Below are 18610 nucleotides of genomic sequence, written 5' to 3'. Positions count from 1 at the left end.
TAACAATTTTAATTTAATTTCGGAACAAAACAATCGATCTACAGTTGTGAAAGCACCCTTAATCTCATGCTTAATTGGGAATGTTAAAGTAAAAGTGTTCTTTTCCTAGAAAACATGCTATTTCATTATACACAAATCCACTTTTAAATGTGGTCGTCACTCCCATTAATAATCAACTCTAATGAACACTAATGCACTCTAGTTTTTTATTTATTTTTTTACAAATATTTTGTGGTTGTAAACTACAGTTTAGAAACTTCAATTTAAACCTGTAGGTTGAATCGTGAGGTTTATTGTCCACCATTTTCATCCTCTCATCCTGAAGTTTTTATTTAATTTATTTATTATTAACAGTGACCTCAAACAACCTCTGAAATTTTGGCTTGTAATCTGAGATCATTGTGTTTTTATTTTATCTAATGATATACAGTTGAAGTCAGAATTATTAGCTCCCCTTTGAATTTAATTTAATTTTTTATATATTTTCAAATGACGTTTAACAGAGCAAGGACATTTTCACAGTATGTCTGATAATATTTTTTCTTCTGGAGAAAGTCTGATTTGTTTTATTTCGACTAGAATAAAAGCAGTTTTTAATTTTTTAAATGCCTACAAAATTATTAGCCCCTTTAAGCTATTTTTATTTCAATAGTCGACAGAACAAACCATCCTTAAACAATAATTTGCCTTATGACCCTATCCTGCCTAGTTAACCTAATTAACCTAGTGAAGCCTTTAAATGTCACTTTAAGATGTATAGAAGTGTCTTGAAAAATATCTAGTCAAATATTATTTACTGTCATCATGGCAAAGATAAAATAAACCAGTTATTAGAGATGAGTTATTAAAACTATTATGATTAGAAATGTGCTGAAATATCTGCTCTCCGTTAAACAGAAATAGGAAAAGAAATAAACAAGAGGGCTAATAAGTCTGACTTCAAATGTATACTCAATCCTGTTTCTATCAAACAACCAAAAAACCAAAGCGGTTTTATGTTTGGGTTTGTTAATCGCTCACCCCCTCGGCTGTATCAACAGACCCAAGCAAATAATATTTTCCATCCGCATCTTTTGCTTAACGTTGCAAGTTTTTTTAGGAACCTGGACGTGTCGGAAAGCCCCTCTTCTTGTGACATTGCGGTGTTGTCACTTTGTTTTGACGTGTGTTGTAATGATCACATGTAATTAACAGTCTAGTGCCGCAAATCCCCTAAAAAAAGTCTCATTTACTCCCTAAAAACTTTATATATCTGCAAAAGTACCTTTTTCTTTGTGCTTATTAAAGCATTGCATAATATTGATGGTGTTTCCCCACATGTGTTCCTGTAGTGTCAGAGAAAGACCCTCCGGATCTTCTGAACAGGATCAAGTGCCTTGAGTATTTAGCGGCTCTGCGACATGCTAAATGGTTTCAGGTAAATTTACCATCATTTAGTATGTGTCACACATGTTTAATTGTAACCTTACCAGTGCCTTAAATGTATTTATCTTTGATGCAATTAGTTACAATTTAATGCAGTTTTTGTTTGCCAGGAGTAACGGTTAAAGGATAACATTACAACGATGGTTAGCTACACTTTAGCATAAACCTGAAGCATTTTGTATGCAAGTGTCTGTCTCTACTGTCAATGCAAGTTTGGTTTAGTTGTATTTTGTGCCAATATAGCAGAACATAATTAGTAACATGTCAGTAGTTTCAGATATTGCCAGAAGGGGGTGCTATTGGTGATGTTAACGCTGATTGATACTTCTGCGTCAAGCTCACGCGTATGGTTCGGCACAGCCTTCGCACAGTCACAAAGCTCTAGCTGAGGCTGACGCTAATGCGCACCTCTCAAAAAATGTAACTACATGTCGCAATGACACGTATCGCAAGCTCTGTGATTAGTCTGTTCGGTAGCGATGACGTGCATATGTGGTGCTGAAAGCCAACCCGTGAGCCCGTTGGAGCGAGTGTTTACAAGTGTCAAGTCCCGTAAAAGGAGCTCCAGATGGAAACTTCTGTTTTGTGTTTACCTCATGATTGTCGCATGTCCGCCAGTTCCCGCCTCTGAATGAGCGAGTTTTAGCTACTTGTAGTATTCAAAAAAGAACTAAATTTGACAAAGAGGAACATAAAAACCTACTGCGTGCTAGTGTTTTGGAAGTGTTATTTCAGGGCAACACACAGCGCACAGAAGTATAAATGCACGACTACGCGCCAGGATTGCGCCCTGGGTCACTCCGATTGCTCAATGCAGAATATAAGTCAGCCTTTAGCATGATAATTAGGCTGGCTTGTGTAGCAAGCCAGACTATTGTTATCCTATTTTTCTTCTGAGACTAAAAATTAAACTCTATCTCCTCCTAGAGCTTTCGAGCTATGACCACCAAACTCACACCAGACCTCCAAACTGGTCTGACTCGGGTTGCTATATCTTTTTGGTCTGATCCGACTTTCGTTTTTCCGAAAAACGTCCTGGGACCGTCGGAAAAATCCCATTGACTTAACATTGCACCAAACTTTGTGACCTCATAACTCTGCATCAGACTGTCCTACCGACTTCTAGCTGGGCTCATTTAACTCAGACTACCTAACTGCCAATAACTGATGAGCTTTTAACTTTCTGGCCACCCCCTAGCAACCACTTTTGGGACCCTAGAAACTGTCCCATAGACTTCCACTGCAAAAGACTCTCATTGACTTTAAATTGGGTCAAACTTTGTGAGCTCATAACTCTATCTATCTATCTATCCATCCATCCATCCATCCATCCATCCATCCATCCATCCATCCATCCATCCATCATCAGGCTTTCACAAGCCAGCCTCAAAGTTTGTTCTCAAACTTTAAGAATCTAGTTCTTCTACAGTTTATTTAGAATCAAGTTAAATTGGTTGTCAGCTAGCTAGCATGTTAGCTAGCTGACTAACTGATTCATTTGTTGTTGATAAACATGTTCCGCAAAACTGTAGAGTTTTGAGGTACGCATGTACAATATGTTTTCGGTTTAAACCGCTGTGTAATTTAGCATTTTTAAATTACAATTTACATTTGTATTCGCTAAAGTGCTATTTTAGCCATTATTGTTGTGCATTAATGAAATGTAAAATACATAAACTATAACATTCTACACATTTTTTAAAGCATTTTAAGATGATTAACTAAGTTTTTAGCTTACAAATTAGCTATTGTCAAAGCTACACATGGGTCACGGCTTGCTGAATTTTGTTTTAGACTTGCAACATACTGTAGCCACTACTGTCCACACAGTACTAATTTATTCGTATTATAAATGGCAGAATGTAATTACTAACATATTACTAGTGTGCTTTAATTTAATTATTCCCAATAAGGGGTTTTATACTGGATGTTAAAGTGAACTTTCTGCTTCTGTGGCTAGTTTTCTTAGTAGCTGGCAAGAAACTAGCATAGAAGCTAGCTAACTATTCAATAAGTTGTAATTTAGCGGCTACTTCCAATACAGTGGCTGAGTGTTTACATACTTGCATAAAGTATGCTTTAGGCCTTTGCTTAATTTAGAATTAGCAATTTTTAGTTAGCGTGTACATTGTTAGCCGTGTTTATGATGCGTGTTTCATCCACAGGCTCGGGCCAATGGACTTCAGTCTTGCGTCATCATTATTCGGGTTCTGCGGGATCTCTGCCAGCGCATACCAACATGGGGAAAGATGCCAAACTGGGTCAGTTAGCTGTGCATGCTAACAATGAACTTAGCTTAAGTTAGTTATGGTCATAACTAACAAGTTGCGTTTTCCTTTATAAAGGCCATGGAGCTGATTGTGGAGAAGGCCATTAGCAGTGCGTCTGGACCGCTCAGTCCTGGAGAAGCTTTGCGGAGGGTCCTTGAATGCATCGCCACTGGCATTCTCCTGCCAGGTAAAGATTATTTTGAAATTATGACCAAGATCATTTTAATATTATGAATGTAACACTGGTGTAATTCGATTTGTTTACGTGTTTACCGAACAAATACAATTGTTGTTGTTTTGTGGTTTTATTTTCAACAATCAAAGTTAAATTTCATGATCTATCTTTTACTCTTTAACACTTTCGGTTAATAATAAAACTTACAAATGCGTTTTTTTGGGGACAAATGTTTATAGTAATGCAAATTTTTGCCATTACAGATAACCGAAAAAAAATTTCAACGCCAATTTTATATATAGGATTATAGTATTATGGGATATAGTATTGACTGATAAATGCTCATTTAAAATGTTTCCTTTATTTAAACTGCTGAGACCACCAGTATTTTGTTAGCATTTATAGCCACATTTATTAGTATTGACAGATAAATGCTCTTGTTTAAATGGTATCGTATCAAAACCAAAATGGCCACCAATATATTGTCAGCATTTATCAGGCATATTTATAAACATTGGCTAATCATTGAAAAAAATGTTTCTGTTATTGATGTTGAAACCAATATGACCACCAAAATTTTGTTAGCATTTATTGGCAGTATTCATTAGTATTGTCCAATTAATGCTTATTTTTTGTGTTATTGATATCGAAACCGATATGGCCACCAATATATTGTTAACATTTAATGGCCGTATGTTTTTGGATTGGCCAATACATGATAATTTCAGTGTTATCGTTATTGATATGTGTATAGCCACCAATATATTGTAGCATCTATTGCCAATATTTTTTAGTATTGGCTGATACATGCTAATTTTAATATTATCGGTATTGAAACCGATATGGCCCCTAATTTATTCTTAACATTTATGGCTGTATGTTTTTTGATTGGCTGATACATGCTAATTTCAATGTTATCGGTATTGATATCGTTATAGCCACCAATATATTGTAGCATTTATTGCCCATATTTATTAGTATTGGCTGATACATGCTAATTTTAATTATCGGTGTTGAAACCGATATGGCCCCCAATTTATTCTTAACATTTAATGGCTGTATGTTTTTGGATTGGCTGATACATGCTAATTTCAATGGTATTGGTATCGAAACCTATATGGCAACCAATTTAATTCTTAACATTTAATGGCCATGTGTTTTTAGATTGGCCGATACATGCTAATTTCAATGTTATCAGTATTGAAATCAATATGGCCACCAATTTATTCGTAACATTAAATGGCCATATGTTTTTGGATTGGCAGATACATGCTGATTTCAATGTTATGAGTATTGAAACCGATATGGCCACAAAAATATTGTAGCATTTAATGCCCATATTTATTAATATTGGCCTATACATGCTAATTTCAATGTCATCTGTATTCAAACCGATATGGCCACTGAGTATATTAGAATTTAATGGCCATGTTTTTTAGTATTGGCTGATACATGCTATTTTCAATGTTATCGGTATTAAAGCTGATATAGCCACCAATATATTGTTAGCATTTAATGGCCAAATTTTTTGCATTAACCGATACCTGCTAATTTCAATGTCATCAGTATTGAAACCGATATAGCCACTCTTTATATTGTAGAATTTAATGGCCATGTTTTTTAGTATTGGCCAATACATGCTAATATAAATGTTATCGGTACTGAAACCGATATCGCAAGCAGTATTTATTGGCTTTATTTATTAAAATAGACTAATAAATGTTACGCTTTTTATGTGTTATCATGTCAAATCAATATTTCCACTAATATATTGTGCATTAAAATAATATATCTCTCAATATATTGACTATTTTTGGGTCTGTCCCTCAGATGGTCCTGGTCTTCTCGACCCATGTGAGAAAGGTCAGACAGATGCTTTGGGAACCATGTCGAAACAGGCTCGTGAAGACGTAACCGCTAACGCACAGGTACTAAACTAATGTGACTAGTCAAGTTTTTCAACTATTTTATATGAGCTGTTCTGTAAGGGACGTATCTTCGTTTCCCAGCATGCACTACGTCTGCTGGCTTTCCGTCAGATCCATAAAGTCCTCGGCATGGGCTCATTGCCGGTGTCCAAAGCTGCCGCTAGAAACCGCAAAAGACGACGTGACGGCAGCGACGTCGGTGAAGGAGAAGCAGACGGAAAAAAGGACAAAAAAGATGATTCCAACGACCCCTGAGACGTCTGCGTAATCTCAGCAACCTTTCAAAATGTATAAATATCCCTCAAAAGAGGAAAGAAAAAAAGCAACACCCAATGGTTCTGTTTTTTGAAAATGACAAGTGACGGAAATAACTTGTATTCGTTCCCCTTTTATGATGTAATACCTTTTTATTACATCTGAGATGAAAATACGCTCCCGAAATTGGATTTAGTTTTCAGCGAATCAGGTGATGACGATTGAACGTCACGCTACTTTAATATAAACCGTTATTGAAAGTCACATTAGTTCTATTAGGCACTTTTACGTAATAAAGGCACTTAATTAAAAGCTTTAATCATCCTGACACAGGCCAGTCTCTTATGTTTACATAAGCATTTCATTTCAAATTATATATATATATGAGGTGGGGCCCAAAAGTCTGAGAGCAGAGATTATTTTTTTAGTTAAAAACGTACGTTTTATGATTTAAATTAATGTGAAATTCATATTATAGAATTATATTTCAGATTCTGCACATTTAAAACAAAGTGAAGGTGATGTTAAATATGTAAAACAGACTTAAAAACACATCCGAATAAAAGTCAACGTCTCAGACTCTTGAATCCCGTACAAATCGGTTTTATGTGATAATATTATTATAACGAGTTCTATAATAATATTATGGTGATTTCATGCAAATAAATTAGTTTCTCTCTATACTGTGTATCTTAAAATGGTTTTAAAAATGCGTAGTTCCTAGTATTCACTAATAATAAGCTGTTAAAAGTCACGATTCAGCTTTGTGTGGTCGTCTATTAACCCCCGACACTGGATTTCTACACGTTTAGCGCAAAACACAGACATCTCCGCTATCATTATTTTGAATTGCATACTGAATAATCGATCATTTCACGGCAAGAAGCTGGCGTTTCGACAGGGTATCGAGAAGTCGTTCTTCGGCGAACGACGACAACGTTAAAAAATATATATATAAAAAAATAAGTCTGTGGTTCTTCACACGTGCCTGCGGTAAAGATTTAAAGTACTTGAAATGTGAACGATGAGGCGAAGAAGTGCGGTTCTTCATATTGCAATATAATATAATGTAATACCTCTCTCTATTCTTACATTTTTATATAAATCTTGATGTGAGATGCGCAGAAAGTTTGCTGTTAGTATGTTGATTCTTCATATCGCTTGGATTTGCGTTTCCGCACACCCGTTTTTACGTACAATGCGACGGTTTCCCGCCATTTTTAGATGTTCCTGCTGAGTGTTTGTTGACTTTTTTTTTTGTAGGACTGTGAATAATTCTAGCGTGATCCTTCATTTGGAATATCTGTGTAGTGCTGCATAACGAAATAAACAGAGAAACACGGGCTCGCTGTTTCTTTTTTGTTGCATCAAGTGTATTTTTACCATCACGTATGGTCATAAATGGGGTGGAAAAAGACGTCAGAGCCGCTGCTTGACTATCAGGAGGAAGTGAGTGTGTCTGTGTGTGTAATAAACCTCTGATCAGTGTGTAATCTCTCACATGGAGTGACAGCAGAAACATATTCATCTGACAGTCACACTTGAGTCCCGCTGGTAAGTCAAATGACAGTTAAATGTTTCATTTTTAAGTTTGATTGAGCTACTTAATGTTCAATTTTATACATGTTATATTGTTAAGCTGGGGGTTTATTATTGTTTAACATGGGTAATGTCGCGTTTAAGGATGTCTAATTTAAGCTATGCTAAAATCTATACATGCGCATGAAGTCTTTCTCAGAATTTAATTGTTTATTGTAAAGAAATTCAGCATTTTGTTTCTTCAGGAGTATTTATAATATTTATTTATTTAGCTTTTTTAAAGTCACGTAGTCTTTAAGTTTGATTAAAAATGTAATAAATGTAATGCATTTTTTGTTTTCTAACTTGAAGCCCTTTCATACTGAATTTTTGTTAGTGTTTTAATCGCTTTAGCTATTCACAATCAAGGTGTCATGCACATTTTAAAGCTTTTTTTACATCATTTTTGGGCCTCTTTGATTACCTTTAGTCTTTTTTATTTTGGACGTGTGCATTGAGGGTTTTAATGCATTTTTAGATGAATATTTGATCACTGTGTTTCCTTATTTTTAATAACTTTTTTTAAAGGCGTGCACTGCAAGGTTTTTAGACCATACCTCAAGTGTTTTTAAAAGTTATTCATACATTTTGAAACCTGATAAACTGACAGCGGACTGCTAAAACCTTTGAAAACAGGCCTGTTTTGGGCTCTGAGGATGTTAATTGATTATATATGCTTTTGTTGAACTCATTTTGTTCAAATGTACTTTTAAACGTATTCAACAGGAGAATTTGTAGTAAAAACTACATTAACCATGATGCTTCACAGAAATGTTCACCATTCAGAATCAGTGAGGAATGTGTATAGACCATTTTGAGGGATGTAAACAAAAACAATAGTCCCAACGGATCTATTGTTTTACTTTTTAAGTTCCTAATGCTTCCCAGAATGCGAAAAGAGCCACATATTGATAATGTTATGAAAGCTGTTTTAACATCAAGTTATGATTGAATTGCCTCTTGTTAAAGTTATGAAATAGTTTGCTAAGCAGGAAATGGTTATGGACCAATGACATGACCAAAGTGAAATGGTCTATAACAGTTTGAGCATGCAAAATTCTGTCGTACAGCGCTGGGAAAAGGAGCGGGATTAAACATATCTTTCAGATGAGATGTTAAACCAAAGTCATGACTCTCTGTGGTCGTTAAAAATCCCTGGATGTCCTTCGAAAAATAGTAGGGGTTTAACCCTGGCATGCTGGCCAAATTTGTCTACTGGCCTCTGTCCATCATGACCTCCTAACCCTAACCATATGATAATTGGCTTCATCACTCTGTCTCCTCTCCACCAATCAGCTGGTGTGCAGTCTGACGCAATATGGCTGCCATCGCATTATCCAAGTGGATGCTGCACACTGGTGGTGAATGAGGAGATTTGCCCAATGTGTAAAGCGCGTTGAGTGTCCAGAAAAGCGCTATATAAATGTAAGGAATTGCTGTTATTATACAAGATAATTAGACACTTAAAAAGCTGAGCGATTGGTTCATATTTTACATATCTGTCCAGAGAGGTCATGTTCTGATCTTCGATTGGTCTCATGCAGTCATGTGATACGATTTCGCAGGTCACCAAGATTGAACTTTGCTACGCAGCGAACTGCAAAACTTGTCGCATGAGCTTGCGCTTCCGGCCTGTCACATTTGGATGCGTATGAATTGAAGTCTATGGGGCGAATAGTGCAGTGTGACCTCGGCTTAACTCCGCCCACTGCTTTTTATTTTTTACATATTTTGGAAGATGAAACATCAGTTTCTTTGGATAAAAATGATTCATTTCGTGTTGTTTTTAATGTGTGTCATTCACAATGCTTCATGGGCTTGTTGTTTTTCTATCATTTAAGCTGTTGGGTATCTTGATTGTTTTATCTTATTTCCACATGCTTTTTGGTTGAAAAATCGAAATGTAATTTGATTCACCTCAAAGCCGATTGGCCAATGAAACATAAACTCAATCTTAGTTAATCTAAATAGGGGGAAAATCTGAAACCAATGCTCTATGAAGTTATACTTCACCTAAATGAATAGTTAACCCAAAAAGTGAAAGTTTACTCACTATTTACCAACCCTCAAGTTGGTTACTTTAGGAGTTTCTTCCATTGAATACAGTGTGGAAATTATACATTGATGATCAGGGGGGATCATCGTTTTCAGTAATGTTAGTTTGTGTAATACATGCTTCAGTTAATCAAGTGTATGTATTATTTTGTGAGATATAGAGTATTCTGACCTGATTAGCGATTTTCGGCTTACTTTAGGTCAGACTATTTAACTATGCATGTAATTTGACTTTACTTGTAGGCTCTATGTGGAGACGTAGCATTTTTTGAGAAATCAGTCTTGTGATCTCTTACGGTGCTCTAAATCTGCTGGTTTTACACTGTTGAGTGACTTTTTTTTGGCATAGACTGATTTGTGAGATTATGCATTCATGGTATGAACCATTATATAGGTGGTCAAATAATTAACTATTATTTTAATTATTAACTTTACTATTTAAAATACAGATCAGAGTGAACTTTCTCAGATTCAAAGGGGGATCAAGCCTCAATCCACCCCAAATCCACCTGTATTGGGCTCTATGCACAGCTTGAGTTTTAAAGCCAACGATAAACTTCCGGTGACAGCTTAATGTGACTATTTTCAATTTCACAAGGTTGTTTTTACAGCATTGATGTTGTAATGTAATTACAGTACATTCAGATAAATAGACTTAAGCGTTCATTTAGTTGTTTAAGCCTAAAATTAGATGAAAGACCATTGTAACCACTAGCGGCGTCAGTAGGCTAGCGCAGAAGTTCCATTGAAAATACTGGGGTACAATGAACTCATATTTTAAAGACATGGCAGGTGGAAATAGAATTTAATCCAGTGCTTATCTGATCTGAAACCCACTTCATATCGTATATCTAACAGGCAGTTAAGATTGCTGATTTTTTTTTTTTTAAAGAAATCAGATGCTAAACATGAAACTTTTGTAATGGAAAAGTTCACCGGAAAGCCTTTGGGCTTCGTAGCTGACAAAAGTCTGTGCATAAAGCCCATTCGCACCCTGGCCAAAGAGCTTAGAATGACCAAGAGGCGACACTAAATAGAAAGTTCCATTGCAACAGCAGCGCCCAGCAACAGCCCTGGATTCCGCCATTTTGGAGTGAAAGTGATCGTCCGTTCATTGGATCTCATTACTGTCGCAATGGCAAGCAGCTGCTTTGTTTTTTATTTATTTATTTAAAAAGTGCATTAAAGCTGAGATACAACCTGAAAGACGACAATACAGCGCTTACTATCACAATCATCAGCACTTTTAATAGTTTATTTTACAGAGTTATAATATGTTGTTGTTCTAATGGAGTTTTCATTCCAAAATGGCCGCCACGCCCTCTAGTGGCTGTTTCCTAGAGTGTCGCCTCTTTACACTAGAGTGTCGCATTCTAAGCTCTTTGCCCTGGCTGAACACAAAAGAAGATAATTTTTTTAGAAACCTGTAACCCTTGACTTCCATAGTAAGAAAAAACAAATACTAGGAGAGTCAATGTTTACAGGTTTGACATCAAAACATTACATTTTATGCCTACAATAAGAATTTTTTTTTTTTTTAAAGTTTTGAAACAAAGGCTGAGTAAAGGACACGATTTTGATTTATGAGTGAACTATCCCTTTAAATCTCGTCATCGCGCTCAAATAACGCTGCTCAATTTGTACCTCAGTCTTCTGAAACAGGTTGTAGGTGCTGCTGATGTTCACTGCTCTGACTGAAAACACACATGGCCATGGTAAGTGAGACTCCAGCTAAATGTTCGCCAATCACTTCCAAATGTCCCCACAATTCACGGCTGTCACTTGTTACTCTAGAAAAACTGGACGGCAGGAACGCAGTGCGTCGCTAAAAAGGACCACTGCAAACCCAAAGATGGTGAAATATCGTATCACAAAGGCGACATCTTGACTCTCGTGGGGCCTGGAATGGTAAATGAAGCACTTTTTTTAAAAGCTGTTCTCCTGTTTAAAGTCACTAAACCAGGGGTTGTGACCAGGGGCGGACTGAACTAAAAATCAGCCCTGGCACTGTAGCCACACCAGCCCACATTACCACACAGACACAGCCCCACCCAAGGACACGCACATTCACTACTTTTATTGGTGTACAGATGGTAAAATTATAAGCAGTACCTTATTTAAGAGACATTTAAACATTTAATGTATGTGACTGGAACAAAAGCAACCTATATATGTATATATATATACAAAAAGCAATTTATATATTCAATCATGTCATTCATTTTCTTTTCGGCTTAGTCCCTTTATTAATCTGGGAACCGTCAGCTTATCCAGCATATGTTTTACACAGCGGATGCCCTTAAAGGTGCAACCCATTATACTGGGTTACCCAATTCACAATTGGCCTACCCATTTCACCTATAGCATGTGTTTGGACTTGTGAAGGAAATCCACGCGAACATGCAAACTCCACACAGAAACACCAACTGACCCAGATGAGGCTCAAACCAGCGACTTTCTTGCTCTGAGGCGACAGCACTACCTACTGCGCCATCACACTGACCCCTTTCGAGACTAGTTCAGTAAAGTTTATGTATTTGGCAATGTCTGACTTGACTGCCTTTCCCTTTTTTTTTGCACTTACTGTTTGTTTGACATTCTTGCCAGATTTTGATTACATCTGAGTAGCCTCAGATTGGGTCGGCCCATCTCGAAACCAGCCGGTTGTTGCCAATTGGGCCAATGCTTAACATTTACTATTATTCTTACTATTATCACCATCATCATCATCATAATATTCACATCTCGCACAAGATATAAGATGCCTACATTTAAAAAACAATACATATGAAAAAATAAATAAATAAAATAGCTGACCGGCCCACATTTAAAAAAATGGTCCGGCCCTTCTGGCATTTGCCAGAATTGCCAGATGGCCAGTCCGCCCCTGGCTGTGACGAAAAATGTCTCTGAGTTGGGTTAATGTTGTAGAATAGAATGTACAGTTGTTTATATAGCCTATTCACCTCCACTGACAGTTTACAACCAAGACAAACTATTCCATCGAATTCTGACATCATATATAGAGCTCGGGAATCTACGTCACAGTTGCTGTCGCCCATGTGTGTGGATAACGCTGGAGCATACAATGTAAACAAATGCAAATCACAACAGCAAAAAAACGAGCTTTTTATAGTAATATCTCTTAGAAAACATCTCACAAACACGCTGAATGAAATTAACTAACCTGTATATACCTTTATGAATGCTCCTCGTGCTTTTAAGAAGCTGATAACAGGCATTTCATAACATTCTGTCTCCAGCAGTGAAGTGTACTTTACTGGAGAAGTCGAGCACACATGTAGAGGGGGTGGAACAGATAAATGAAATCCTAAATCAAAAGAGATGGGAATCAGACTCATTTTCCTAAATAATGAGCAGGTATTGCGCTTTTACGACACCGTCTTGTTCTATAAGTTGACGCCATAATAGGAACACAACTGACATATACTATAGGAAGTACTTTTAGAATGGAAGTAGACTTTAAAGGGCTATGAAACCCTCGTCTTTTGGTTTAAATGTACATCAGAAGTTTTCCAAAAATGCTCAGAGATGGGCCTGTGGCTCTGCAAGGAGAGGGAGGAGTGGACATGGCCGGCAGAGCAGGGGAAAAGAGGAGCGAACAACTGTTGCAGATTGCCTCACAAAATAAGACACAAACTCTGAGATGCAGCATGATTTTATAGTTTAAATGCAAAAAAATTAAACCGTAATTCATTTAATGCCCTACTACATTTGTTATTCGTAATTTCATATGCACATAACCACAATTTGTTATATTATTATAAAGATAACCATGCTTTTATAAACACTATAAATGAGGAGGACTTCTCTCCTGGTGAAACCCCGGGTGTGAATGCAGACACGGTGGATAGCAGTGCAGCAGGCCTCTTTCCCTGTTTATTTCAACCATTAGCCATGATGGTAATCTGTAGGATTTTAAACATAGGCGAACACAGCAGCACGGATATAGGCGATGTGTCTGAATGGTTATGAACTCAACTGATAAAAGACAAAATCCGCCATTCTCTAATTCTCATGCAGCTCTCCTAACAAAAATGTTTGCTGCAAACCAACAGCTTTGCTGTATAGGCCCTGACAGCATCGTGGGGAAGAACATGCAACAAACCCTGTGGATCATGGAAACAAACACATACAACACTTCATTCATTCATTTTCTGTTCAGCTTAATCCCTTAATTAATCTGGGGTCACCACAGCGGAATGAACCGACAACTTATCTAGCATATGTTTTACGATGCCCTTCCAGCTGCAACCCATCATTGGAAAACATCCGTACACAGTCATTTAAACTCACTACGGACAATTTTAGCCTACCCAATTCACCTGTACCGCATGTCTTTGGCATTGTGGGGGAAACCGAGCACCCGGAGGAAACCCACGCGAACGCAAGGAGAACATGCAAACTCCACACAGAAACGCCAACTGACCCAGCCGAGGCTCGAACCAGCGTCCTTCTTGCTGTGAGGCGACAGCACTACCTACTGCGCCACTGCATCGCCCACATACGACACTTCATGAACAACTAAATACTGTCTCAACCAGTCATTGGGTCTCACAGCTTGGCAGGTCTGCCTTGCCTTCGGAAAGCATGTGCTCTTATAAATAGTTAAAAAGCAGGATCTTCTTATAGCATAAGAAAACTCTGCTATGAATAATAATGATCATCATCACTCCACTAGCAGATTCGTGCTACGTCACTGATTTTGATCCCGCCCCCAAAATGATTTTAAACCCTAAAGATAAAATAAGCCGACAAAATTATCTAGTTTTCCCCACAATTAAAGCAAACCCTTACTAACATTGTCTTAATTGATGCTAAACACACACAAATCTGATAAAATCTCCAATAAAGTACTCCATGGTGTCTTAAACCTTTAAAGCAGGCATGTCAAACTCAATTCCTGGAGGGCCGCAGCCCTGCACAGTTAAGTTCCAGCCCTAATTAAACACACCTGATCAAACTAATTGAGTGCTTTAGTCTTGTTTGAAACGTACAGGTAAGTGTGTTGAAGCAGGGCTGGAACTAACCTGTGCAGGTCAGCAGCCCTCCAGGAATTGAGTTTGACATCCCTGCTTTAAAGTCTGTGTGAAATCACAATTGACAACTTTATTTTGTTAGCTCACATTGTTATACTTGCAGTAAACGATTAAATCGGCAAAGGTTAATCCATTTAAAAAAAAGTTTGTTTTCCCTGCTAAAAAATCCAGCTTAAACCAGCCTAGGCTGGTTGGCTGGTTTTAGCTGGGCGACCAGGCTGGTTTTAGAGGGGTTTTGGCCATTTCCAGGCTGGTTTCCAGCCATTTCCAGCCTGGTCTTAGCTGGTCAGGCTGGAAAATGACCAGCTAAATCCAGCTAAAACCAGCTTGACCAGCCTGGTTTAAGCTGGATATAGCTGGTTTTGGCTGGGCTCCCAGCCTGGCTAGGCTAGTCAAGCTGTTTTTAGCTGGTCATCTCCCAGCTAAGACCAGGCTGGAAATGGCTGGAAACCAGCCTGGAAGTGGCCAAAACCCCTCTAAAACCAGCCTGGTTGACCAGCTAAACCCAGCCATGGATTTTTCAGCAGGGTTGGTAATCTTCAATCAAAGTTTGACCATTTGCTTTTGTGTTTGGAGTGGCAGTCCTTCTGTTGACGTCAACTTGAGGGCTTCAATAGCAACTGCATAATTACAGCTAATTTGCAACCAGTGAATGATGCGCAAAAAGTAAGCCCCGCCCCCTACTCAATACTGCTCTTCAGTTGGAAGCACATCAGCATACTGAAATAAACGTCTCAGCAGCTTCCAGTTCACGCAGACTTTAAACAAAAATTAGAAGAATAACCGTGGTTGCTAGTAAAGTAAATATACATTTATATTTCACAAAGACTTTAAAAGGATTGCAAAAATTTACACTTTTATTTACCAAAACTAGTCACTTGTTTAACTTTTTTGTATGTGTGTGCCTATTGAGCTTACAAATTTTGGTTTCTCGAACATTTGGTTTTCAAAGCATGTTTTTTCCCGTGTTGGCGTGGGTTTCCTCCGGGTGCTCCGGTTTCCCCCACAGTCCAAACACATGCGCTATAGGGGAATTGAATAAACTAAATTGGCTGTAGTGTAAGTGTTTGTGTGAGTGTGTATGGACGTTTCCAAGTACTGGGTAGCAGCTAGAAGGGCATCCGCTGTGTAAAACATATGCTGGAATAGTTGGTGGTTCATTCCACTGTGGTGACCCCTGAAGGGGGTCGCTTTGGATAAAAGCGTCTGCTAAATGACTAAATGTAAATGTAAATGAAGGGACTAAGCGGAAGGAAAATGAATGAACATTTTCTATTTGTTAGCCCAGAAACTGCATTATTATAAAAAAAAAACATTGCCTGTAGGTTAGGAGAGCGTTCCTGAAATCATGTTTTCCTGAAGTTACCCCCACCTCCCCAAAAAATGTTAAGGGGAAAAAACTCATTGCTTTACTGTCTGAATCATGGGTTGCACTTCTGGACTGAGGAGCTTTCATTAAAAGGAACTGAAACTAATCTTTTAAAGTAAGGCTATGTGTAGCAAAACTAATGGAGGTGGAAAAGACGATGACAGCTAATAAAGTTTTACTAGGCTAACTGCTCCAAGTATACAAGTATTCTCAGTAAATAATGAGACAGCGGACCAAATGTTGGAATCACCTTGTCCCAGGGATCCCACTCTTAGCCAAATGTCAAAATCCCAGATTAAAAAGCTGAATTTCCATGACTTTTGATTAGGCCCACACAAAACTCAGAATCAGATTTCTGCAGATTTTCAGCCCATAATTGAGTCTATTTATTCTATTTATTTACTTGTGTAAAAGTGTGTAAACTTATATTTATTCATCCTTTAAATTATTTCCAGTATTATTATTACTAGTATTATTATTGAAAAAAACGCTTTATAGTGTGGACATTGATGTCGTTCTTGATGTGAACTGACATTTTCGACTAAAGTAGCTTCTGTTTTCCAGAGAAAAGGAGAATACACTGCCAGACACAACACAACAGGGGAGGAAGGACAGGTTTCAGGCTCCAATCTCAGAGAAAGAGAAGCGCTGCGTATAGACCCAAAACTGAGCCTCATGCCGTAAGTCAGCGATTCTCAAGAACAAATGAGCAATGTCGTGGTTTTCACAAGGAAATGATGTGGTAAGTTTTTCAGCCTGTTTACAACCTTCTCTGCTGCTCCACACAGATGGTTTCATGGCAAAATAGCCGGACAGCAAGCCGTGGACAAACTCAAGCCCACGGAAGACGGGCTTTTCTTGGTGCGGGAATCGGTTCGGCATCCTGGAGACTTCGTGCTGTGCGTTTGCTTCAGTCAGAAAGTGTTTCACTATCGCGTGATCTACCAGGACAATAAACTGACCATCGACAACATGCAGTTCTTCGACAACCTCATCGACATGATTGAGGTGTGTTACGCGGGCGGCTATTTTTAGCACGCTTTTTATTTTTATCTGCCTTTTTCCAGAGAGGCATCCGCTGTGCTGCAGGCCTGTGGTTTGCGAGCGGAAATAACAACTTGGCCACGCGCTTGTGGTGAACTTGGATGTTTTTGTGACTTTCAAGGGCTCTGTAGAGGAAAGTTTATTTTAGGTGATATTCATTTTATGTGGGGTTTTTATTATTAGGAAATAGTTTTAACCATTTAAAATACCCCCCCCCCCTTTTTTTTTTGCAATCTAGGGCCATATATACTTCCAATTAAAAGAAAGTTTTGCAAACAATAAATTAAGTATTGAGCAAAAAATAAATAAATAAATGCTAATCTCCCAAAGCTTTAGAAATGGCTTTATAGCCTTTTCCAGAACTTAATTATTGTCTTTCTCTTTTGTTTCTGGATCTTGACATGATGTCCAGCTTTTGAGGATCTTTTGGTCTACTTCACTTTGTCAGGCAAGACTTATTTTCGTGATTTCTTGATCGCGAACTGGGATGGCAGTAATCAGGAATGGGTGAGGCAAGAGGAATTTAACCAGGGCAAGCACTTTCACACACAGAGCTATGCATTTTTGGATTTAGCTTTCCTTTAATAATACAACCCTCATGATGTGTTTGCTTGTTATCTTTGACTAATGTTTAAATTAGTTTGACCAAAATTGTGTTTGTGAAAGTGCCCTGGTTTGTCACACCTTAATTCAGATTCTCTATCCAAACCTATTCCTGATTACTGCCACACCAGTTTGCAATCAAGACATCTCTAAAATAGGTCTTTCCTGACAAAGTGAAGTAGACCAAAAGATCCTCAAAAGCTGGACATCATGCGATTCAAAGATTTAAAGAAATTCAAAAAGACATGAGAAAGAAAATAATTGAGAATTTTCTAAAGCTCTGGGACTGCACAGTGAGAGCCATTATCTACAAATGGCTAAAACATTCGAGAACCTTCCCAGGAGTGGCCGGACAACCAAAAAAAAAGCCTTAAAACTCATCCAGGAGGTGACAAAAGACCCACAGCAACATTCAAAGAACTGCAAGCCTCGCTTGCATAAGTTAAAATGAGTGTTCATGACTCCCCCATTAGACAGAGACTCGCAAAACTGGTTCAAGATGAAAACCAAATGATGAGCAAAAATTACATAAATGCTTCTCTCAGTTTTGCCAGAAAGCATCTTGATGATCCCCAAGACTTTTGGAAAAATACTCTGTGGACTGACACCAAAGTTGAACTTTTTGGAAGGTGTGTGTCTTATGTGTAGCTAACAAGTAACTCCGCATTTCAGTAAAAGAGCATCAAACCAACAATAACATGTGGTGGTGGTGTTAGTGTGATGGTCTGGAGCTGTTTTGCTGCATCAGGACTCTGAAGACATGCTGTGATAAATGGAGCCATGAATCTCAAGTAGAACGTCCCGCCATCTGTCAGAGACCTCAAGCTAAAGCTAGCTTGGGGTTTGCA

At 37.9% G+C, this 18610-nt stretch overlaps 2 protein-coding genes across 6 annotated transcripts in view; both read left to right on the top strand.

The window, feature by feature from the left end:
- zfr2 (zinc finger RNA binding protein 2) overlaps nt 1-7396 on the top strand; it is a 46080-nt gene extending 38684 nt beyond the window's left edge. For all 4 annotated transcript variants that reach the window (XR_015521453.1, XR_015521452.1, XM_087303373.1 and 1 more), the window contains 5 exons: nt 1332-1417; nt 3591-3686; nt 3771-3882; nt 5701-5798; nt 5880-7396. Coding sequence is in view for 2 of the 4 variants with exons in the window: in XM_087303373.1 (XP_087159499.1) it covers nt 1332-1417; nt 3591-3686; nt 3771-3882; nt 5701-5798; nt 5880-6053 (566 nt within the window). In the remaining 2 variants the exon portion in view is untranslated. The remainder of the gene's footprint in view (nt 1-1331; nt 1418-3590; nt 3687-3770; nt 3883-5700; nt 5799-5879) is intronic.
- Nucleotides 7397-7502: 106 nt separating this feature from the next.
- matk (megakaryocyte-associated tyrosine kinase) overlaps nt 7503-18610 on the top strand; it is a 24230-nt gene continuing 13122 nt past the window's right edge. The window contains exons 1-5 of one of the 2 annotated variants that reach the window (XM_087303540.1): nt 7503-7607; nt 11336-11401; nt 11481-11594; nt 16680-16795; nt 16904-17123. In XM_087303540.1, coding sequence (XP_087159666.1) covers nt 11393-11401; nt 11481-11594; nt 16680-16795; nt 16904-17123 — 459 coding nt within the window. In that variant the 5' untranslated portion in view covers nt 7503-7607; nt 11336-11392. Of the gene's footprint in view, nt 7943-11027; nt 11402-11480; nt 11595-16679; nt 16796-16903; nt 17124-18610 lie in introns of both variants that reach the window. The other variant, XM_087303541.1, reaches the window with a different exon arrangement.

This window comes from Danio rerio, chromosome 22, assembly GCF_052040795.2.
Source record: "Danio rerio strain M-AB ecotype USA chromosome 22, GRCz13ab, whole genome shotgun sequence".
Taxonomy (NCBI): domain Eukaryota; kingdom Metazoa; phylum Chordata; class Actinopteri; order Cypriniformes; family Danionidae; genus Danio; species Danio rerio.
The sequence above is the reverse complement of the archived record's forward strand: the minus strand, read 5'-3'. Positions and strand labels throughout refer to the sequence as shown.